We start from the raw sequence: 24,053 nt of genomic DNA, 5'->3' as shown, positions 1-24,053 counted from the left end.
TCTCATTGCTTCAGCTGGCTGAGCAGTCCAGCTGGGGAAGTTGATAACATAGCCCACACTTGTCTTAGCTTTGCTGTCACTAATTTTTTTCCCTTCTCTATTTTGGATCTTCTTTTAATGAGAACACCATCAGATGCAATTACACATTTTTTAAATTATGAAGATGTCATTGCAGTTCTCTTTCCTCTTATTCCTCTTCTTTCTTTCTGCTTCCCCTTTCTTTCATAATTTCAGTTAAAACTAGAGAGGAATGGAGTGCCTCCCCAAGATCATTTATTACATTTAAAATTAATAGGTGGGTATCTTAAAGAGGGAGCAATGTTTTTTATCCCCCTGCCTTCGAAAATAAGATCAGGATTGACCTTGAAGTTTGTTCCTTTCAGTTCCTGGACTGAAACTGAGCCTCCTACATATAGATGGAGCCTGGGTGCGACCACTCTGGCTGCAGGAGTGCCAAAGGCCACGGCTTGGCAGGTGATATGTGTCCCTGGTTGGGCTCATAATCAGAAAAGAACTGCACCCATCTGGTTTCCATCCTGCTGTGCCTAGGCAGTTGCAGGCAAAGCATATTTGCCAGGTGCTAGATTTGTGTACGAGTTCCAGCATGCACCAGAAACCCCAATCAAGTAAAGACCTTGTTTTCGTTCACTTTTTTTTCCAGCAGCTCAAAATCTAATGGTGGATCAGTGAAGAGTTTTTCTAAGATAGTCAGAAAGGTAAATAGTGAGTAATCTGGAAGAGGAGTAATCATGTATACATAACCAGGAAATAAAATTTGTTTGGTTGTTTATGGCAAATCAGCCAAACAAGAGGAAGAACTGTGTAACTTTTGCATTTGAGTCTACCCAATGCATTCCAATCAGTTTTGACCCTAGCAAAGCCTAGGTTCAGACCATCTGACTTTCCTTCAAAAAGAGATGCCTCAACTGCTGCTTCCAAGCGTTCTCTGCTCCCGTCAAGCCCAGAATTTTCTCATTCCTATTACTTCTGTATCTTCTTTGCTGGCCCATCTTTCTCTGTTCCTCGAAATGTAAGCATTTCCCCAAGGCTTGGTTCTCTTTTGACTTCCTTCCATATTCTTTCCCTTGTCACTTGTGTTGCCTTGGATGATTCTGTCTCTTTTCTCTCCTTCCCGAAGCATCCACTTGTTCTGTAACGTTGTCGTTCTGAGTCTTTGGATCTAACTCCTAACTGATGGGCAGGACGTTGATGCTCAAGAGTTGCAGTGGCACCTCCTACCCTCAGCATCCATCTCCTCACCTTCCCACCACATTTTCAGTTCCTTAGCACCTCCTCTTACTTCTCGACTCTTATGGAGACCCTCTATTCTTGACAATCCCTGAAGCCCCACATCTTATCTTTGATGCCTCTTTTTTCCTTATTACCCACATCTAATCAGGGGTCAAGACTTGTATTTTCTCCCTGGTGAAAACGTAAACCTAACAAATGTAACAAAGATCAGTACCTGGCAAAAATCCTAACTCTCTCACATGTGAGAAATTATACCAAACAATGGCATATTTAGACATTATCTAGCCACCTTCTTGATTGCTTTCCACAGCAAATCACTGGACCCCTGCTTTACTATCTCTTCCAAGTTATGTTTGCTACTTTTCTCCCTCCACTTTTGGTTTAAAGTTCCTTTAATCTGATTGAATGGGGATTTGACCCGATCGTCCTTCAAGGGCCCTTCCAACCCTGGGGTTAAATGACCAAAAATGTTATGAACAAAAGAATTAAACTGACATGGATTCTAACACTGGAGGAGGGAAGGAGAGAGGAAGAAAGGGAGAGACAGACACTGAATAAGAACACACTTAGACACTGCTCGGTCAGCTGTATGCAAGATCTATGGTGAAATGAGGGTCTTCACCAGGGCACGTCCTGGGGAAATGGATTCACTTGGAGCTCAGAAACATTACAAGGAGAGAGTCAGAGCCCTCATCACTTTTTGTCCTTGCAATGTCCTTTGTCCTTTGTTTTCACTGGACTCTGACTTAAGCTCCACTGGAGCAGTGGGGACTAGGAAAATACTCCTCTGCAGTAGGACAGGTCATCTCTGGCCCACTCTTGTCTGCCACAAATTATGCTCTGGGCTACTTCTGGTAACCATGGACATGCAGGTTAATGTCTTTGATGCTTTGCTTTCTGCAGCCCTGCATGCTTCCCTTTAGCTATCATTGATATTCCTTTTACCACAAGTTGAGGCAGAATTTTGCACTCACGTAACTTATTGAAACCATAACCTGTGAGCTTCCCAACCTCCCTCCCTCTGGGTCTTAGGAGCAGAAAAACTTTACAAACCCTCATATCACCGTCTTCATTATCACTGCTACTCCTGTTTGTAAATGAAAAGTATAATAACAATGTTTGTAAACATAAGAAGACCTCCAAAAAATTAGGTTTGGGGTTTTTTTAATAGTGGAACCCAGTTTCTTCATTAGCATAAGGAAGAGCTGAAAAAGATTCTTCCTCTGAGACCAGCCTAGGCTGACTGGTAGAATTTACTGATGGCAACAAGAAGGCAGACACTGGCTACTGAAGCTGGAGAGCTGGAGGAAGCAGACGGGTCTGGGGGTCATGAGACGAGCATTTGGGTCTCTGAGACCCTCCTGACTCCAGCTGCACTTTGGTACACAGTACGTCCTCTGGCAGCATCCTGGCTTCCCAGCAAGCTCAGGAGCTGGAGGCCACGCCAGCTCTTCTCTCAGCCTGGCATCTTCATGAGACCCAACTGCTTTCCTATTAGTGGCCAAACCCCCAGCTACAGTTGAAAATTTAGAGCCGGGGGAGAGGCACAAACAAACCTGTGAAATGGGCAGAAGCCACAGGACCCATCCTACTGGAGAGCCCAGTCTCTGTCCTGAACATCTAAAGCCCTTTCTAACTAGGACTAAGGTCACTCTGCCTGGTTCCTTCCTTCCCTGTAACTGAGTGATTGTGCATTAGCTGCACTAGAAAACCCTACTGGTTTTCAGTAATATTTGGTATTCACACCTGACTATGTTTGCCAAGCTCCTAGGACGCAGTATGGGTGGTAGTGAGATGCTCAGTCTCAGGGGGAGACTGCCTGGGTTTGAATCCTGGCTCTTCTACTTAGCAGCTGTGTCACTGTAAGCAGCTATTTCACCTTGCTAAGCCTTCATTTCCTCATTTGTCAAATGAGGATAATAATAATACACATCCCATAGGGTTGTTACCAGGACCAATCCATCTAAAGCACCTAATATATGACCCAACCCTTCTATAAATTCTTTTGTAAATGGTAAGCACTGTGTTCATGTGCCAATAGGAAATATTACTCTCCTCACCACCAATCCCCCTCCCCAGTTTGTAGATACCAAACTAAGGCCAAAAGAAGTTAAATAAATGGCAGGATTATAGAACAAAAATGGCAGAGCAAAGATTGATATCTGGGAGGCCTGCTGCTTAAGTTAGTACCAATTCGTTTCCACTATCTCCAAGAGTTAGGTTTTTTTCTTTCTTGCCTTTTATGCCAAACAAACCCCCTCTCTGATGCTCCCATTGATTCATTCTGCTACCTTCCACTGATATTAATTGAGCACCTGCTATGTGAGCATCATGGCCAGAGCTGGACACCAAGAATCGACATAGGATCTGCCCTGTGGAACTCGAGCTATAATGGTGACAAATGCAAACAAATATTCATACCCACACAATTAAGTCAAAATCAGGCTGTGAAGGCCAGGTACAAGGTGCTGAGACCTCATAAACAGGGGCTCTGATCTCATCTGGGGAGTGTGGGAAAGCATCCCTGAGGAGGTAATGCTTGCACTGAGACCCTGGGGGTGGGGGTCCGGGGTGAGGAGAGCATTCCAGCAGCTCACGCAAAGCCATGAGCAAAGGAGGACTTAAGAGCAGAAGGAGACAAAACTGGAGGCTAAGACAGGACCCCAGACACGCAAGGCTGCGTACAGAAAGTAACGAGGAGTCCTTGAAAGAGTTTAGCCTAGAGAGTACATGACGGAATGTGCACGTTTAAAGTTCACCTAACCAATATGAGGGAAGAAAACTGGTTTGGAGGACGACAGGGATGGGAATGGAGATACTGGTGGATTGGACTGGGTTGGTGGCAGTAGAGATGGAGAGAAATAAATGGATTTAGGAGGCAAACTTGACAGAATATATGTATGTATTGATTGATTGTATGGCTGCGGGGTGGGGAGCGTGGGATAAAAATGATCAGTTTCATATAGGACGCGCTGAATTTAAGACATCGGTATGAGGCATTCCAAGTAGATGGCTGTGCACGTGCTTTGGAGCGTGGAGGCCAGGCTGGATGCTTCTTGTGGACCAGCCACTGATCCAGCTGAGACAAGTTCCACATGGTTCTGGCTCATTTTCTCTGACCCTGGGCTATCTCTCTTTGAAGATTCTAATGTTGTGTTTCTTTGGCTTTTTAGGATTCCAGCCAGGCAATTCCTTTGGTAGTAGAAAGCTGTATCCGGTTTATCAGCAGACACGGTAAGCAGGATTACAGCCTTGCCCATATTTGTACAAGAACTGGGAAGAACTTCCAGGAATTCTTTATAGAGTAAGAATAGAGATTGACTTCCCATCCTGACATTCTCCAAAGAGGAGTAAAATCTTATTTGTTCACATAATGTTTGCTACCTCAGAATGGCCACACCTAGACATTGAGAGAAAAATATCATGTATTTTTACCCCCAGGTGCCTTAGCCACTTACCACACTCCCTTTTCTAGCTTAGAGTGAGTTTTAAATTATAGCTGTTATGTGAGTAAGTCTAGCTGGTCCGATGTGGTGACGCTAGTTTCACCATTACTCACCGTCTTTGCCCATGTTGGTATCTCCCACTGCATAGCCTGGACCTTTGTGTCACATTGGCTTTCTTCAGCAGACTGCTTTGAAAACAAGCTCCTTTTACAATATTGCATTGACTCCTGGTAATATTCAGTTTTTGTTCTGGTTTGGTCTCACTGTTTAGGATATCTCCAGAGCTCAGTTAGTAGCTACTCCTAAGGTTGTAGCCAACATTTGAGAGTCTGGCAGGGCTGGCTCCTTCTCAACCTAAGTCACGCTGTCTTCTGCTTGGATGACACTGAATCTCATAAATCCATTCCTCAGCAGCTCCTAGGCTGGTTGGACAGAATTTAGGGAAAGAGGTGAACTGAGTCTTCCAAGTGTAAGAGTGTTTAGAGAACACAGATATCTGAGCAAGCACCATGAAGATTTCTAGGAACTGGGCATCAGAAATTGTTTTTAGATGTTATCCTGCCTAGTTTTAAGAAAAGTGACAGAATGACCTTCTTGGCGCTAAGGAGGTATGTAGATGATCGCTGGTCTCAATTCAGAAGCAGCCGTTCTCTCCCTTCCTCTCCTTCCTCTCTCCCAATAAACTGGAGCATTGCTTGGGTTTATTTTTGATAATAATTATGTTAGCATGTTTACAACTTATGCCATTCTAATCAGCTACAATTTTTTCATTCTATCTCCATCCACCAGAAGTAACAGCATTGTATAGCATTATTGAACAGTCAACAAATATTTATCAAGCCCCTGATCGGTGCTGAGCACCATGCATTGCCAAATAGGAAAACAAAAACAGGAGTAACCCTGTCTTTACCTGGTTTTAAGATGCAGTTTGGAGAAAATAAATAAGCAAGTAAAAAGTCAAATAAGCTGTAGTAATTCAGAATAGCAGTATAAGAAATTTCACAAGATGGTAATGATTAATAGTCAAGCAGTTGGCAAAGATGAGTCCAAACTGAGTTCAGGGGAGGAAGAATTATCTGTGCCTAAAGGACAATAGGAACAAGAGAGTCTGAACTCAGATTCTCTCATCCATACATTCTGTTCATTCATTCATTCAGCAAGCACACGTCTTCCTCAGCTTATGATAGGGTTATATCCCGATCAACCCATCGTAAGTTGAAAATATCTAAAGTCAAAAATGTATTTCATACACCTAACCTGCAAGCCTTATACACAAACATGTATAGCTTATCCTAGCCTACCTTAAACCTGCTTAGAACACTTATATTAGCCTATGGTTGGGTAAAATCATCTAACATAAAGCCAGTTTTATAATAAAGTGCTGAATGTCTCATGTAATTTATTGAATACTCTACTGAGTGAAAAACAGAGTGGTTATCTGGGTACAGAATGATTGTAAGTGTATCGTTTGTTTACCCTCGTGTTTGCATGGCTGCCTGGGAGCTGCAGCCCATGACTGCTGCCCAGCATCACGAGAGAGTACTGTACCACGTATCAATAGCCCAGGAAAGATCAAAATTCCAAGTACAGATTCTACTGAATGTGTATCGCTTTTGTACCATCGTAAAGTCGAAAAGTCTTAAGTCAAACCGTTGTAAGTAGAGGACCGTCTGTGTGTGTATTGATTGCTCATTGTGTACCAAGAAAAAGTTCCTGTGTTCATGAACCTCACATTCTACTAAAGGACCAATAAATAGATGATCAGTTGATAAACAAATTAATATATATCGGGTGTTGGTGAGTGTCATGAAGAAAAATAAAACAAGGTGAGGAGATGGAGAATGGAGAGGGGATACTGTTCTAGGTGGATTGTTCAGGGAAACTCTTAGGTCACCCAAAAAGGTGACATTTGCCATCCTGAAGGAAGTCAGGGAGTGAGCCACATGGGTATCTGGGGAAGAGTGTTCTGGGGAGAGGAAACATCACATGCAGAGATCCTTGGCATATGCAAGGACCAGCACGCAGGATGCCAGTGTGGCTGGAGCAGAGTGAGTGGAGAAGAGAGTGGCAGGAGATGAAGCCAGAGGCCAGACTCTTAGAGTTTTGTCGACTAAGGTAGGTGTTTGGGTTTTATTCTAAGTGAGTGGGATGCTGTTGGAGAATTTATGAACAGGGAGTGATCTTTCTAAAAGATTCCAGGCTGCTGTGTAGAGATAAGACCATAGGAGGAAATAGGAGGCTGCTGCAGTAGCCCAGGGAAGACATGGCATAGGGTGTCAGCTGTGGAGTTGTTGAGAAGTGGATGGGTTCTGGATATCGTGGCTTGAATGTACCTGCCCCTGCCCCTGTACAGGCACAGTACATGAGGAGACCAAAACTTAGCATATTTCTGTGGAGAGGCTCTGGGGAAACAGATATGCTCACATTTTGCTGATGGGAATGCAAACCCATACAACCCTTTTGGAGGGGATTTTGGCAACATCTAACAAAACTACATATGCACTAATCTGATCCAGCAGTCCTTCTAGGAATTTACCATGAAGATACACCTCCAAAATATGAAAGTACATTTGCACAAGGTTATTTATTGCAGCCTCATCTGTAATTGCAAAATATTAGAAACAAAACAACCTAAATGCCATACATGGAAGAATAGATGAATAAACTATGGTATATGCACACAGTGGGAGACTATGCAGCTGCCAAAAAGAATGAGGAAGATGTCCATGAAATGACCTGGTGAGATTGCCAGGATATATTGTCAAGTGGAAAAAAGCAAAGGGCAAAAGAGTATCTATAGCATGCTGTCTTTCATGTAAGAAAGAAGAGGGTATAAGAATATACATGTGCCTTGTCACTTCTGCAAGAAGAAATACAGGAAGGATGAATCCAGAAACTAATATTTGACTGGTTATTTACATGAATGAGTCAAAAGAGTGAAAAGAATGGGGGAATGAGAAATGGGAGAAGAGTGACATTTCTCTGAGTATTCCTTTTTGTATAATTTTGACTTTTAGAACTACATGGGTGTTTTCCATACTCAAAAGATAAATGAACAAATATATAAAACAAGGATGTGGGTAAAACTCCAAGTGGAATACAAAAGGTAACAAATAAACCTAACTGTGTTACAGATGAATAACATAGGCACACTGAGGAGATGAGGAAGAAAATAATCTAAGTTTCTTTGAAAAACAGTATTTTGATTATATACTATAAGTCTAACAACAAAAAGAACTGTAAAATAATGCACAGTAGTCAGTAATTGTTTTTATCACAGGGTGGTGAGCTAACAATTCTGAAGCCATTTTATGTGTAAATATTATAAGATGAAGCAAATAAATATATTGTTGATTTAAAGAAGAAAAAAAACCTTATTCTATAGTAGCTGTTCAAAAAACATTTGTTGAGGGAATCCCCTGGTGTCCAGTGGTTAGGACTCCACGCTTCCGCTACAGCAGGCACAGGTCCGATCCCTGGTCAGGGAACCAAGATCCCGAAAGCCGTGTGGTGTGTCCAAAAAAAAAAAAAAAAATTATTCAGCAAATTGAATTTTTTCCCCCAGATAGGGACTTAAGGTATTCCTGAACTCCCTAAAGATGATGGATAAAATGTTTGTATATGTGCATTTAATGGGGATAGGGTCCATAACTTTTGTCAGCCCCCAAAACATCTGTGGCCCACCAACTGCCAAAATTTGCACATCCTTACTCTCTTCATGTTCCCTGGGAGGTAGATGTTCTAGTCCCCATTATATAGATGAGAAAGCTGAGGCTCACGTGTAAATGGTGGGTCTGGGTGATCCAGGAAGACTTAAACGAAGAGAAGGGATGTGAGGAACAACTGAGACTCAATCAGGATGGAAAAAACCCACCATTTTCACGAAGAAGGGAGCAGAGACATGTGAGCAAGAGGTGGTGTTGTAGCAATCATTTCAAGACTTCTCTAGGAGAGCAACTCTGGGCAACAGCTGGATCCAGCGCAAAATGGACAGTTTTGTGCCATTTCCAAATAACTTACCCAAGTCTGATTGGCTTTATACTTTTATGTCAGTGAGCACTAAGGAAAAATGAGAAAGGTCATGCATGTGTCAGCTTGGGTATGTGAGGCCTTACCTGCGTTATAATAAAAAGGCCAAGTGCTTTTCCCCTTCACTTTCTGGAAACCGACCATTTATTAATGTTCCTACTTTCAGAATCATCAGATCAGACACTCTAAAGATTCTATCTGTTGAGCAAGAGCACATGTTGGCCCTTCTAAAGCCTCGGTTCTCAAGGGGAAATGGAAACCAGACAGAAAGGGACCTCGGTGTGCCTCAGGCCTGCTGCCTGGTTTCCAATAAGCTCTCCTCTGATTTCTTCTTGTTCTGGGCCCGTGGGCCAAATTGGCTTGTCCTTGATGTCTAATCTACCAAAACGTACTGAGATGATCCTCTCTCAGCAAACTGTTGGCTGCACCAATGAGACTGAGTAGCCTGGTCCCTGAGATGACAGTTCCTTATATTATACTGTGTTTTCGACGAGTCGCTGAGTAGGTGACTGTTTCTGTCAGAAACTTGCTGTTTACATTCTTTGTTTATACGGCATTATCTGGCTGTTACACCCCATTGGTAACTAATATGGTACTGTTACATTGGGGTCTTAACATTGCCTGCCATTCTGTGACGGATATTCTGGAGATTCCCCTAGAGGAACAGACAACTTAAGTCCTATTACAAGCCAGGTAATTAAATTCCCCCTGCTTACTTCTTACTATTGCTACAGTTGGATTCGGGATTCAGTCCTGGCCTCTGTGATTTACTGCAAAAGTCTAGCTGGTAGAATCCAGTCACCACCACCACACCACCCCCATCAAGAGGGGAGTCCTAAAACAGTGGACAAAATGTAGCATTATTCTATTTTGTTTTCCAAAGAAGAAATTTGTTTGAGATTCAAAAATGTTGATGGATCATGCTGTAACAGAGGGACTTTGACAAAATGCCCAAGTTTGAGCCACGGTGCTCTTGGGAAAAACTGGACAGGCCTGATATGATAAAAGATGCTAGCTCAGTCCAGCCCCTGGGCTCATGCTTCCTGGATCCCCCCCCCAGTTCTGAGTTGCATGTGGGGTGCTCTCTGTGAGCCGTATCCACCGTCAGGCTGACAAATGTGATCCCCCACCCTCTGCGCTTTCACTCCAATAGGACTCACAAGCCTGGTATTGAGGAATGAGTACATGATTGCAGTCAGAAGACCTGGGCCCCTGGATCTGGTTCTTATCACCTGTATAACCTAATGCTGGTCATCCCTTATCAATCCCCTCACCTAGAAAATGGGCTTGCTGGTAACCCCTGCTTTATGTGGTTATAAGCACAGAAGCAATCACCACACATGCATTAATTTTCTATTATTATTTTTACCTTAACAGACTTCAAAAAGACATCGTTTTCATGCACATTATTCTAGTGTGCCATTGAGGCATGTTGCCTTTACAGTCAAACTGCAGTCAAGGACCAGTGGCTGGCACAGTGCCTGCAATGCTGTCTGTTGACTGATCACTTGTCTTTTCGTGTCCTCCCTTTTTCTTTCTTTCTCTCTTTTTTTAAAATTTTACATTGGTATATAGTTGATTTACAGTGTTGTGTTAGTTTCAGGTGTACAGCAAAGTGATTCAGTTATACATATACATGTATCCATTCTTTTTCAGATTCTTTTCCCATATAGGTTATTACAGAATATTGAGTAGAGTTCCCTGTGCTGTATAGTAGGTCCTTGCTGATTATCTATTTTATATATAGTAGTGTGTATATGTTGATTCCCAACCTCCTAATTTATCCCTCCCCGCCATCTTTCCCCTTTGGTAACCATAAATTTGTATTCGAAGTCTGTGAGTCTGTTTCTGTTTTGTACATAAGTTTGTATCTTTTTATTTTTTAGGTTTTTTAAAATATTTATTTATTTTATTTATTTATTTTATTTTTATTTTTTGGTTGCATTGGGTCTTAGTGTGGCACACAGGGTCTTTGTTGAGGCACGCAGGATCTTTCCCTGCGGCGTGGGCTTCTCTCTAGTTGTGGCGTGCAGGCTCCAGGGCACGTAGACTCTAGTTTGTGGCATGCGGGCTCTCTCGTTGAGGGGTGTGAGCTCAGTAGTTGTGGCACACGGGCTTCGTTGCCCCGTGGCATGTGGGATCTTAGTTCCCCGACCAGGGATCGAACCTGCGTCCCCTGTATTGGAAGGCTGATTCTTTACCACTGGGCCACCAGGGAAGTTCCTGTATCATTTTTTTAGATTCCACATATAAGTGATATCATATGATATTTGTCTTTCTCTGTCTGACTTAATTTACTTAACAAGATAATCTCTAGTTCCATCCATGTTGCTGCAAATGGCATAATTTCATTCTTTTTTATGGCTGAGTAATATTCCCTTGTATATATGTACCACATCTTCTTTATCCATTCATCTGTCAATGGACGTTTAAGTTGCTTCCATGTCCTGGCTATTGTAAATTGGGGGTCCCCAACCCACAGGCCGTGGACCGGTACCAGTCCGCAGCCTGTTAGGAACTGGGCTGCACAGCAGGAGGTGAGCGGCGGGCGAGCAAGCGAAGCTTCATCTGCCGCTCCTCATCGCTCCCCATCGCTCGCATTACCGCCTGAACCATTCTGCCCATCCCCACCCACCATCCATGGAAAAACTGTCTTCCACAAAACTGGTCCCTGGGGCCAAAGAGGTTGGGGACCGCTGTTGTAAATAATGCTGCAATGAACATTAGGGTGCATGTCTCTTTTCGAATTATGGCTTTTTCCAGATATATGCCCAGGAGTGGGATTGCTGGATCATATAGTAATTCTATTTTTAGTTTTTTAAGGAACCTCTGTACTGTTCTCCATAGTGGTTGTACCAATTTATGTCCTCCCTTTTTCATAAGTAGTGAAAGCATTGTCCTCTAGAACAGCTGAACAGTGTTAGAACAGCTAAAGCACTAAGTATGATCTCAGACCCTATGAAACTCTGGTGGTGTGTAATGACTTGCCTGCCATGCCCCCAAATCTCATCCCTGACCCTTAGGGATAAGCAGGTGCCAGGAATCACTTCCCCACTTTGCAGCTGGGGACAGAGAAGCAAAGGCTGGAGAAGGAGCCTGCCTCATAGACTCTGTCAGAATCAGAAATGGTGTAGACATCTCTTCCCTTAAGTCTCTGACTCAGTGCTTTCTTTAGGCCAATGCCTCATATTCATTCCAGTGACTTTTCCACCATCCTTGTATAGGCTTTCTCCTCTGGCCTGAAGAAGAGAGACAGGATACTTAAATACACACTGGCTGAGGGAGACAGACACTCAACTAGGCTTGGAGCCGTGGTAGTGAATTTGCTTTTTTGTCTCCTTGATCACTTTTCCCTGTCTTTCTAGGACTACAGCATGAGGGAATCTTCCGAGTGTCAGGATCGCAGGTGGAAGTGAATGACATCAAAAACGCCTTTGAGAGAGGTGAGGAAACAGCCTGAAAGATAAGACCAAACGTTTGCCGGCCCCCCAGGATACTAGCTCCACGCTTTCTCCCTGAGAGGTACCCAGAGGTTAGCAAGCCAGTTTGCCTCCATCTTCAGCCCAGCACCTTCTCTCTTGTAGACATCCCCCCACCCCCACCCAGATATGCAGGGAGGTGCCAGGGTACATCCCAGTTTCCTCCTTCTCAGCCCCATTCATCCTGCCCCTCTCCTCCAGATGATCTACCCAAACCCAAGAAGTTAACTATGATATCTGGGCAGTTTATGGCTGTATCCAGAACCCTTGGTGGCAGAGCGAATGCACCTGTTCATCTTAGCCCATTTATTATCTTGTGGGCTATTAAGGTAATGGACAAGCTTTGGCAATTTCCGTCACTGAAATGGATATATATAGTTTCAATTTGAGGTTGGTCCTATCATTAAATCTAATTACATCTGATATGAAATTTTCCATAGGGAGCTCCAGTATGATTGTTCTCCTGTAAGTAGGTGTGCTTTGTTACAGGCCAAGAGGAGAGAGAGCTAATCAGAGGGACTGGCCTCCCTGGCCTCATTTCCCGCCCCTAGGGGCTCAGTCCCAGCCTGGTTTCATGATCTCATGAGAGAGCCAATTGCTGTGTCCCATCCCCAGCCCAGAGGGAATGTCCCTGAACCAGTCTGGCACAAACAAATTTATGTTAATGGACTTTTGTGCCCCTCCTCTGGCCCCGGGGCCCCTGAGCCTAAGCAGTCTTTGCTTTTGCTAGTCCCTGGTTGCCCTACTCATGGCCAACATGCTGGGCAGAAAGCTGATGGACTGCAATGAAGATTTGAATAGGCCACTCCTTCCCCACCACCTCTGCTTCATCCTGTTTGTTTTTAGCTCTCTCACTCTCTCTTTCCTTTTTGGGGGGATTGCTTATCCTTAGGAGAGGACCCCCTGGCTGGAGACCAGAATGACCATGACATGGACTCCATAGCTGGCGTCCTAAAGCTTTACTTCCGGGGGCTGGAACACCCTCTCTTCCCCAAGGACATCTTCCATGACCTAATGGCCTGCGTCAGTAAGTATCATCCTGGCCTCAGATTGGCTTCTGGGCCAGAGCACCTCATAGCAACAGATAACAAATTTCCACAGGGTCTTTTTTTCCTCATAAGCTTTCCAGTACTGTTTTCCTTTCTTCCTTTTCCTCGGTGAAGTTTCTCTTCCTTGTTGTCACTCATTTATCCCCTAGTAGGGGAGGAAAAAGAATGACTTTTCAGGAAGAGTCTAGATCACAAGTCAGAACTCCTGGCTTTTTTCTTTCTGATTCACTTTAAACTCTGTTGCTTCGCTGGGCTTTATCTTTCTTCATTAAAATACATTTATGTTCATATATAAGACACAGTCCTTTTCAGCTATTAGAAGCTCATGTATTAGTGCTTGTGCTTTTCATGATACAAAGGGAGAATACGTAAGTGTTACAAATATTTCCTGCTTGTTGCTTTAAATATGGCATGACTTACCTGTGAGATGTGTTCTTCTAGGAATAAAAACCTCTGCACATTTAAAAGTAGTGATATGATGTTTTCTCAGAGAGAGATAGTCCCTACTTGATCTTTAGATAAAGCAGGTATCTTAGAGGTTCTCTGCCTCTTACTCTAAAATTTAGGGCTTGAAAATCTATTCCTGGCCATTGGGTTTAGATCATTATACTGGACCCCCCTCTTATTTGTTGTCCACGGAAACTTGGATTAGTATTAAGTCATTCTGGAAGCAGACGCCGTTGAAATGGTGGCTTCAGAGGCTGGAGGAGGCAACGCCTTTGAAATGGAGAAAAGTTTTTCTTCCCAGATCAACCAAGGTCTTCATCCCCCACCGCCCACCCCCGAGTTTCCAGTTTGATTCCTGAGCGCTCTCCCTCTCTGTTATTCTGAGAGAGGGACCCAGAGCACTCAGGAAGCTAGCTCTCTTGTTTTATTGGTTTACTCACTATCTGTGGGAGTCCTAGTGGAAATGTGTTCTGTGGGTGACGGAATATATGCATCCCTCCTACCTTCATGTCTTTTTCCAGGACTGGGCCTAGGTGGAATACCCTAAGTGGATGGGGGTTGCCAGGACAGTACAAGATACCTTGGCTGCCCAATCCTCCCCTTGAGATGTGCTCCCGTTCTAGTACCTCCCATTTCTTTTTCATGGAGAGGCTCTCCTAGAAAATGACAATATCCACACGGCACACCGTGAAAGTGGGGAGGCGGGCCATGAGGGAAGCACAGGCCTAGGGCCATACCTGGAATTAATCTGTCCACAGCACAAGAGTTAGGAAAGTTCTCTGGTTTTCTCCCCAGATATCACTGCTTACACAGGCGCCTGCCATTTCTTGCCTCTGACCACATTCTCCTCATCCCCACTGCAGATAAGGGAGGGGGGAAGATATGCTAGACTTGTCCAGGGGATGAGGTGATGCACGTGTGGATTGGGCAGGACAGGACTTGTGCAGCCCCTCCCTCTCCCCACATGTAGGCCCTCCAAGGCTGGGTGTCGAGCAGTCATAGCAGTTTCTGGTCAGCTCCTTGCCTGTGGTATTGTAATAAGGGGGTGGTAGATGCTCTGGGGAGCATCTCCAACCCCTTTGTGCCCAAGGAGCATACATCTTAAGTCCTGATCCACAGAAGGTTCTGGAGCCTGTATGCCCCATCACAACAGCCCCACCTCAAGGAGCCACAGAGATGGAGCTCCTTACACTGGCCCAGTGCTGTGTGGACTTGACTGGCTGCTCTCCATATTGCACCCGCTGCTAGTCAGGGCCTTCTGACCACTATTTCCTGGGATCTCAGTTACAGTGGAGGGTAACGCATGGCTTTTTTCTTTCAGCAATGGACAACCTGCAGGAGAGAGCTCTGCACATCCGGAAGGTCCTCCTGGTCCTGCCCAAAACCACTCTGATTATCATGAGATACCTCTTTGCCTTCCTCAACCAGTGAGTAGACTTCCCGGGGAGCAACTGATTGGGCCTTAGCTTCGGTCACTGGAAGTTTACATAGGGACCTGTGTTGATTCCTCCAGCCCAACAGATACTTACTGAACACCTGCTGTGTGCTGGGCACGGTCATAAGATGTAAGAATACATTGTGAAATAAGAGACAAAAGCCTGGATACCATTTGGCTCATGTTCCAGCAGAGGACATAGACAATTACAGAAACACGAGGTAGTAATAAGTGCTTAGAAGAATAAGGAAGTGTAAGTTAAGGGATCGGGGCAGAGGTGAAAGAGGGAGAGACACAGCAGAGGGGCCTTCAGCAAAGGCCTCTCTGGGGAGATGGTGTGTGAGCAGCAGCCTGAATGAAGTGAAAGAAGGAGCCACGGGGCTTCCCTGGTGGCGCAGTGGAAGAAGAAGGAGCCACGGGGATGGTCAAGGTCATCAAGCCCCAAAGTCATGGCAACAATGAGTTTAGATTTGAAGAAGCCATTGGAAAGTTTTAAGCAGAAGAGTGTTGTGATCTGATTTTTTAATATATTTTTAAAATCTGCTTCATGGAGAAGTTACCATAGAGTAATGTGGAGAGAAGCGGGAGAGACCTCACCAGAGGTTATTGTGCAGTCTCAGTCGGGAGTGGTGGTGGCTTAGACCAGAGAGGGAATGGTGGAGGGTGATGAGGGGTCAGGTGTAGGATCTATTTGGAATACAGCTTTGATAGGACCTGCTGATGGGTAGGATATAGAATGTGAGGAAAGAGAAAAATTCTACATTTTTGACATGAGCAGCAGGGAAGCCGTGATGCCATTTGTGGAGCTGGGGAAGACAAGATGTGGAAGAAGCAATCAGGACAAGGTGCTGATGTAGACATGTTAACTTGAGGTACCCGTTAGCCCTCCAGGTGGAGAGTCTAAGTAGGCAGCTGAACATAGGAATCGGATGCTCAGGGAAGAAACCTGGGGCAGAGATACAGTGTGAGGTCATTGTGTACTGATGGTATTTAGCTGGTCAGCCAGGGAGTGAGTGTAGCTAGAAGAGAGGTCTGAGGATCAGAGGGGCCTTGGGCTTAGCCAGAGTATTTCTCCCTTTCTAAGCAGTGTGTCCTCACCCAGGGCAGGCATGGAGGGCAGCAAAGACAATGAGCAAGGACGTGCTTCTCCCCTTGGGCACCTCTGTCTTTCCACGTTGCTTTCACTGCAGCATCTCCCTCAACAGCCTAGGCCAAAGTCTATCAGTGGGCAACCCGAGGGCCAGATAAGGCCCATAGATGTGTTCCCTTTAAGTCCACTCTGTCTTGAAAACATTGAACCATTTAAATATTGGGAGATTTTACTTTTTAAAAAAATCTAGATTTCTAGCTTCTCTTGAAAAAATCACTAGGTCTAGCAGCACTGGATCTGCACGCCCACACGGCCGCAGTTCCCTGTGGAGTACGGGCTGCTGCCTAGATGAGGTGGTCAGGCACCCCCAGTTCACCACAGTCCCCAGCTCTCCCCGAAACTCCCTGATGTTGAGGTTGAATTCAGTTGCCGTTATCATCTCTCTGGCTTTATGGCTTTTCATAGAGTGGGGAAACATTTCTTTAGATCCATGAATCTATTTTTTTTAAAAAGGGAAAACAAAAAGTAGACCAAGGGGCTAGGGTGTTTTAGCTCATATTGCTTTGTGAAAATGTAGACTCTTCCTAGTGGGTTGGTCCCTACTTCAAAGAAATACAAGTTCAGAGGCCATCTCAGGAGCCTCAGCCTGCTTACAGACCAGGGTCAGCCTGACCTTGAGGCATCTGGGCTAGCAGCCCCCACCTGAGACCTTTCAGGGGCAACCACACTGTCCTCTAGCCCTGTTGCTGGCCCTGCAGAGTGACAGAGGGTCCTGGCCCAGCAGCCTGCTACTTCCATGTGGCTGTGTCTGCACCATTCATTAGCTAAGCCCTGACTCAGCACCACAACTGCCTTTAGTTGAGAACCCCTCATGACTCACACAGGGTTTCACATGCTGCCCGTTTTAGGCAGACGGAAACTCTGGTAATGACTCTCAAGACAGTCGGTCCCCTCGGGGCCACCAGGCCTTGTCTCCCCTCACTGACCGATACCTGCCCTCAAAGAGCCTAGTCTGCTCCCCCAGAGCGAGGAACATGTCGGTCGTGGGTAAACAGGCAGGGGAGCAGGCAGGTCCTGGGGTGACTGTGTGTGTAAGCACAACAGCCTCATCCTGCCCACATTTTCCTCCTGCTAAGTGGAGGGGTGAGGGAGTTTGTGGGTGGGGAGAAACGGTAGAGGAAGCATCATGAGAGCTGGAGAGGGTGGCCACTGTCGAAGGAAACATGGAAAATTGCACCCATTCAAATGATGACTTTTGTTTCACTTCTTTTTCTGGTTAAAAAATGATTAACTTGCTCATCAGAGTCTTTCGTTGAAAAGATGCAGCATTAGTAACCACAGTGTTTCCTAAAATAATAAATGGAGTACATGACACAGGCGATAGAGAAGACCACCTGCCTGCACAGGAAGGTGACAGGTGATAAGTATGCACTTATCAACAGGTGTAACCAGAGTTGGCAGGTAGCTCCTCATGGAGACTCTCCCTGGGCCCAGACTTTTAGTTCCCCTCTCCTTTGCTGTTACATGTCCTGACAGTGTGTACTTTATTTCTGGCTATTGTCTTTTTTGGGGTTGTACACATCCTCCATCTCAAGGAACCCCCAGAACTGAGATATATGTATGGAACGCCTTACACAGTACACCAGTGCTGTGTGGACTTGACCTGGTTCCACATATATCTATATAGCTAGTGTTCAATCCACTCTATGAACCTTGGGTACATGCCTGTCCAGCAGGCCTTGTTAATTGTTAATTATTAACGTTATCCTTTCTTAGCATCTGCATTGATGATCAATTGCTGTGTAATAAATTACCCTAAAACTTAGCAACTTCAAACAATAAGCATTTATTGTTATCTCACAGTTTCTGTGGATCAGGAATCTGGGTGCAGCTTAGCTGGGGTCTCTGGCTCCAGGTTTCTTGAGGTTGCAGTGAGTGTATTGGGGGCAGGGCTGTAGTTTCTTCTGAAGGCTCGACTGGGAAAGGATCCACGTGGTGTTGGCAGGATTCAGTCCCTTGCAGGTTGTTGGACTGAGGGCCTCCTTTCCTGGCTGGCTGTTGGTCAGAGGCCTCCATCAGTTCTGCACCACATGGGCCTCACCATAGAGCTGCTTGTGACATGGCAGCTGGCTTTGCTCCAAGCAAGTGAGTGAGGGAGTGCCTGAGAGAGCAGCCAGTCTTTGTAACCTAATCTCAGAAGTGACGTCCCATCAATTCTGCCGTACTCCATTCACTAGAAGCGAGTTACTAAATCTAGCCCACACGCAAAGGGAGAGAACTACACAAGGGCATGAATACCAGTAGGCAGGGACCATAGGGTTCATTTTAGAGGCTGCCGGCCACAGCATCTGTACTACTCAGTGGGTTTTCACCCTGAAACAAAGTGCAGGTAGCTCCCCCTCACTGCCGCTGACTCTGCTGCTTGCCTTTTGAAACCTGATTTCTTCAGATGTCAAACAATATAGACTTTTAGTCTCTTGCTAATCAAGCGAGGTCCATAGACCAGCAGCATCAGCATCATCAGGGAGATTGTTAGAAATGCAGAATCTCAGCTCCTCCCCCACCCCACCCCCAATGACCTATGAATCAGAATCTGTATTTTGACAAAATCCCCTGATGAGTCATAGGCACATGAAGGTCCGAGAAGCATCACTCTACATCCTCAAATATTGCTCCATAATCTGAAAGAGGGAATTGGTGGTGCTTCTTTCACTGTTAAGGCGCCTCAGCTGCTCTCCAGAAAAGCTGAGTCTTCCTCCAAACTTCAGCATCTCAAGTGTCTCCCAGTTTGGAAAGATTCTGTCTGTGCTGTTCTTCTGACTTTCACAAGGAGTGTTTTAGCTTCTGTATGAAAATGGACAAGTAGAATTGTGGCTGGATTGTCCTAGAGACTCACAGATGCTCGTGTATTTATTCACTTATTTACTTAACATATATTTATTAAGCATTTACTGTGTGCTAGGCCCCATTTTACTTGCTGGATATCTAAGGTTGCACCAAACAGTCAAGGTCTCTGCCCTCATGGAGCCTGTGTAGCACACAGAACTGGAGGAAGACAGGCAAAACTGATAAGAACACATGTCATGGGACTTCCCTGGTGGCACAGTGGTTAAGAATCCACCTGCCAGTGCAGGGGACATGGGTTTAAGCCCTGGTCCGGGAAGACCCCACATGCCATGGAGCAGCTAAGCCCATGAGCCACAACTACTGAGTCTGTGCTCTAGAGCCCGTGAGCCACAACTACTGAGCCCATGTGCCACAACTACTGAAGCCCACACGCCTAGAGCCCGTTCTCTGCAAGAAGAGAAGCCAACGCAATGAGAAGCCAGCTCACCACAACGAAGAGTAGCCCCTGCTCACTGCAACTAGAGAAAGCCTGCACACAGCAGTGAAGACCCAACACAGCCAAAAAGAAAGAAATTAATTTAAAAAAAAAAAGAAAGAAGAACATACGTCATATGTCAGAGGATAAGGGCTGTGGAGAAAATTAAAGCATGTTACGGGGGTGCTTCCCTGGTGGCACAGTGGTTAAGAATCTGCCTGCCAATGCAGGGGACACGGGTTCGAGCCCTGGTCCGTGAAGATCCCACATGCCACGGAGCAGCTAAGCCCGTGCGCCACAACTATTGAGGCTGAGCTCTAGAACCCATGAGCCACAACTACTGAAGCCCACGTGCCTAGAGCCTGTGCTCCACAACAAGAAAAGCCACCACAATGAGAAGCTTGCGTACCGCAAGGAAAAGTAGCCCCTGCTCACCACAACTAGAGAAAGCCAGCGTGGCAGCAACGAAGACCCAAAGCAGCCAAAAATAAACAAACAAATAAATAAATAAAGCATGTTAGGGGACTGGAGAGTGTAAGGGGTGGGTGGGAGGGTTTCCTCTTTAATATACAGTGGTCAGGGACGCCTCACTGAGCAGGTGACAGTGGGCAGTGGTGTAGGAGGAGGACCAAGAGGGAACGGTGTCCCAGAAGCCACATAATGTGTTTCAAGGAGGGTGTGATAACTGGGATAACGTGATGACAGGTCAGCTAAGAAAAGGACTGAGAACTGATTTAGCAGCATAGATGTCACTAGTGACCTTGATGGGCGTTGTCTTGGTGGAGGAGGAGGGGCAAAATCCTGATGGTGTCAGTTCAAGCGAGAAGGGGTGCTGATGCTGGATAGATAAAATGTGGTAGATCCGTACAGTGGGGTCATATTCAGCTAAATGCTACTGGACTGTACACTTTAAAATGGTTAAAATGGTAAATTTTCTGTTGTGTGTATTTTACCACGATAGAGGGGTTGGGGGGCCACACAGGAAGAGAGTAGGTGTGTGAATCTGCTAGGGCTGCCATAACAAAATACCATAGACTGGGTGGCTTAAACAACAGAAATTTGTTTTCTCACAGTTCTGAAGTCTGGGAGTGCAAGATCAAGATGCCAGCAGGGTTGGTTTCTGGGGAGACCTGTCTCCTTGGCTTGTAGACAACCACCTCACTGCGTCCTCACGTAGCCTTCCTTCTGTGCACACGCTGGGAGACGGAGCTCTGCTCTCTTTTCCTCTCCTTATAAGGACACCAGTCCTGTAGGGTTTGGGCCCCACCCTTATGACCTCATTTAACCTTAATTACCTCCTTAAAGGCCCTGTCTCCAAATACAGTCATTACAGTCAAGTTAGGGCTTCAACATATGAATTGGGGGGCAGGGAGGACACAGTTCAGTCCATAACAGAACCAGTGAAGAAGAACCAGAGAATCAGAGACAACTCTCAAAGAATTTTATTATAAAGAGAAGAGAATGGGACAGTAATTCAGCGTGGATATAGGCTTAAGAGAGAATTTTGTTTTTAAGATGGGTGGTATTGCTGCACATTGGCATGCTAGCAGGGGTGACCCCATAGGAGAAGAACTGATGATGGAGGAGAGAGCAAGGTAATTGCTGGAGTGCTATTCTTGAGGAGGTGACAGGGGATGGGATTGACTGCATAGGGAGGAAGGCAAGTCAGTTAATAGATGTGGGAACATGGAAGTTGGGGACAGGTGGCTTTATAGGCAAGGGGAGTGAGGGAGTGCCTTTGAAGGGCCATCAGGAAGAGTCAGCCACAATTACCTTCCACTTCTTATCTCTTAAGGAGCCTTTTGGGAAAGTCTGTTAAACCATGGACTTACAGATTCTCAACCCCACGTTTTGCCTGGGGCCATGGTGAATAATACAATTTCTCTTCATCCCTTTCAAACCTGAAATCAACCCTGATGCATAATATCTTACCCATGGTCTGTTGGTTGTTGCCAAATCAAACCCCTGGAGGCCGTGAAGTTGAAGGTTTTTAAATGGAAATGTCATATGTTTAAAACAGTGTGTTCAAAGCTTCGTGTTCTCCCCGAGGATTTAAGATTTTGATTTGGGGATGCAGAGCCCTCAGCTTGTTAGATTATGCCTGTCAGGAGAAGAAGACAGTGGACACCTGTAAGTCAATTACTGCCAAACGTCAGCGGCCCTGCTTCCCATTCCCTGACTGGAATCAAAGGTCCTATGTCAAGAAGCAAACAGGACATTAGAATGACAGAAAATATTTCTTGAACATCACCTATGTGCCAGGCACAGTGCTAAGTACTTTGCACATATTACCTCGTTTAATCTTCACAACAGCCCATCAAGGGGGCACATAATTGCCCCCATTTTATGAAGAAACTAGGGAACTAGTACAAAACGATGGTAAGCAGTGGAGCTGGGACTCAAAACCAGGTCTGCTTGACTCTAAAATTCTTGGGATGTTTTGTTTTTCTTTTTAAATGTAATCAGAGATACAAATGTGCATCATTTTTTTAACATCTTTATTGGAGTATAATTGCTTTACAACGTTGTGTTAGTTTCTGCTGTATAACAAGGTGAATCAGCTATATATATACATATATCCCCATATCCCCTCCCTCTTGCATCTCCCTCCCACCCTCCCTATCCCACCCCTCTAGGTGGTCACAAAGCACCGAGCTGATTTCCCTGTGCTATGCAGCTGCTTCCCACTAGCTATCTATTTTACGTTTGGGAGTGTATATATGTCAATACAACTCTCTCACTTCGTCCCAGCTTCCCCTTCCCCCTCCCCGTGTCCTCAAGTCCATTCTCTACATCTGCGTCTTTATTCCTGTCCTGCTCCTAGGTTCTTCAGAACCAACAAATGTGCATCATTTAAAAGTAAAAAGTCCAGAAAAGTGCATGATGAAAAACAGGTTTCCCACACCAATCCTGATTTTCTCATTCACCCCAAAACCCACTACACTGGACTTTTTTAAGATGCTCAAAAGAGGATGAGTTCAAATCAGTTAGGAAAGTTCACTCGTGTCATGGACAGAACCTAAAGAAATACAGTACAGTTCTTAGAGGAGATGGCATGTATAGAAGTCGATACCAAAAAAACATTTTTTTTAAAGAGGGAGCTGTTACCAGTATTATCCATTTTAGATATGTCTTTAAAAATAAAAATCCTGTGTTGGAGGTCTTATACTAGGTACAGCCTTCAGAGTCTTCAAGGATTATTAGCACCATTATATTATATACAAAATTGTGTGCATTTGTTATGTGCTCATATATGAATTTCCCTGGGGAAAGAATCCTTAGTTTTCGTCAAATTCTTGAAGGAGCCTGCGTCCCTCAAGTAGTTAAGCACCATGGCTTTACCCTCAGAACTTAGGTGTTCCAGTAGATTGGAAGAGAAAGAAGGATCTCGGTCTGTATTTTAATGGGAATAAGAAATGGACCTGGACCCACGAGAAGTGGACCCCAGTGCACGAACACAGGTCCTCTCTGGCCCTGGTCATTGTAGCCACCTAGGAGTTGAGCAGCCCTTGCCTTAGAAGGCCGGGCAAGATTCCTCTTCTCTCAGTGAGCTTAGACTGGGACCCTCAGGCCTAGAGTTTATCTCCCTTTGACCACCAGGCTTCCCAGAAACTACTGCTTTTCTTCCATGTTACCAAAACGTTGTCAGATCACACTAAAGAAACGGGCTTCCTCCTGCTTGTCCCTCCATGACACCAGGAACCAGCCAGCCTGGGATAAACTACAGTTTTAGCCCCGTGACACCTCATGCCTCCGTTGTCCCTGCTAAGGTTCCCAAGCTAATTATCTCTCCTGTCTCTCTCCAGTTTTTATTTGACCAAGAAGTAGACTTGGAAACTTATACCAGCCTTTTCTGAATCTCTGCTCTCCTTTAACTCAAGAGCCAGAGAAGGATTATAAAATTAAATCTTTAAAACCTCCTATGAAGCAGTCCGGCCACTGAGATCCATCAACTCACCCATCTCAGGCCTCCCTGCATCTGACCGGGTCCTACAGAGCAGTGGTTCTTAGCCATGACAGTTGTTTGTCACTGTCCCACTTCATTGTCCCACTTCACATGTTCTGCAGTGATTCTCTAAGGGTACCAGGGACGTATCTGAATCTTCCGTGAAGGAGAGAATCATTGAGATAGAGAACAGCTTGGGCATTTGAGTCTGGATGCTGGATACACTAGAAGTAAACGCTGCTCAATTCTGAAGAACAGCTACTCAGATGAAGACAGCTGAGTCCCAGGCCTCTGGCTCAGCACCATGGCTTTGGTATCCTCTCAAGATCTGTCAGAATCCAGATGCCCACGAGGGAGGCAGAACCCCATAGCAGAGCTCACATTTCTGCAGACTCCTAGGGGCAGGGTACATCCAGAGCTAGCCCAGCCTTCAGTGCGTGGACAGACAGACCAGTGGGCACTCACCACTGAAGGGCTTGGGTCCTTGGCCAGGGTTGGAGGTATGGCTGGAGCAGCTGCTGGCTGGAAAGGGGGAGTTCCTGGAATAAAATACCCAATA

At 45.3% G+C, this 24,053-nt stretch overlaps 1 protein-coding gene across 10 annotated transcripts in view; it reads left to right on the top strand.

The window, feature by feature from the left end:
* The window catches only part of SRGAP2 (SLIT-ROBO Rho GTPase activating protein 2), a 243,118-nt gene that overhangs the window by 201,284 nt on the left and 17,781 nt on the right, over window positions 1-24,053 (top strand). For all 10 annotated transcript variants that reach the window (XM_060091025.1, XM_060091022.1, XM_060091024.1 and 7 more), the window contains exons 14-17: window positions 4,425-4,485; window positions 12,092-12,169; window positions 13,098-13,232; window positions 15,023-15,128. In XM_060091025.1, coding sequence (XP_059947008.1) covers window positions 4,425-4,485; window positions 12,092-12,169; window positions 13,098-13,232; window positions 15,023-15,128 — 380 coding nt within the window. The remainder of the gene's footprint in view (window positions 1-4,424; window positions 4,486-12,091; window positions 12,170-13,097; window positions 13,233-15,022; window positions 15,129-24,053) is intronic.

Source organism: Mesoplodon densirostris, chromosome 2, assembly GCF_025265405.1.
Source record: "Mesoplodon densirostris isolate mMesDen1 chromosome 2, mMesDen1 primary haplotype, whole genome shotgun sequence".
Lineage (NCBI taxonomy): Eukaryota > Metazoa > Chordata > Mammalia > Artiodactyla > Ziphiidae > Mesoplodon > Mesoplodon densirostris.
This window is presented reverse-complemented; position numbering and strand designations above follow the sequence as displayed.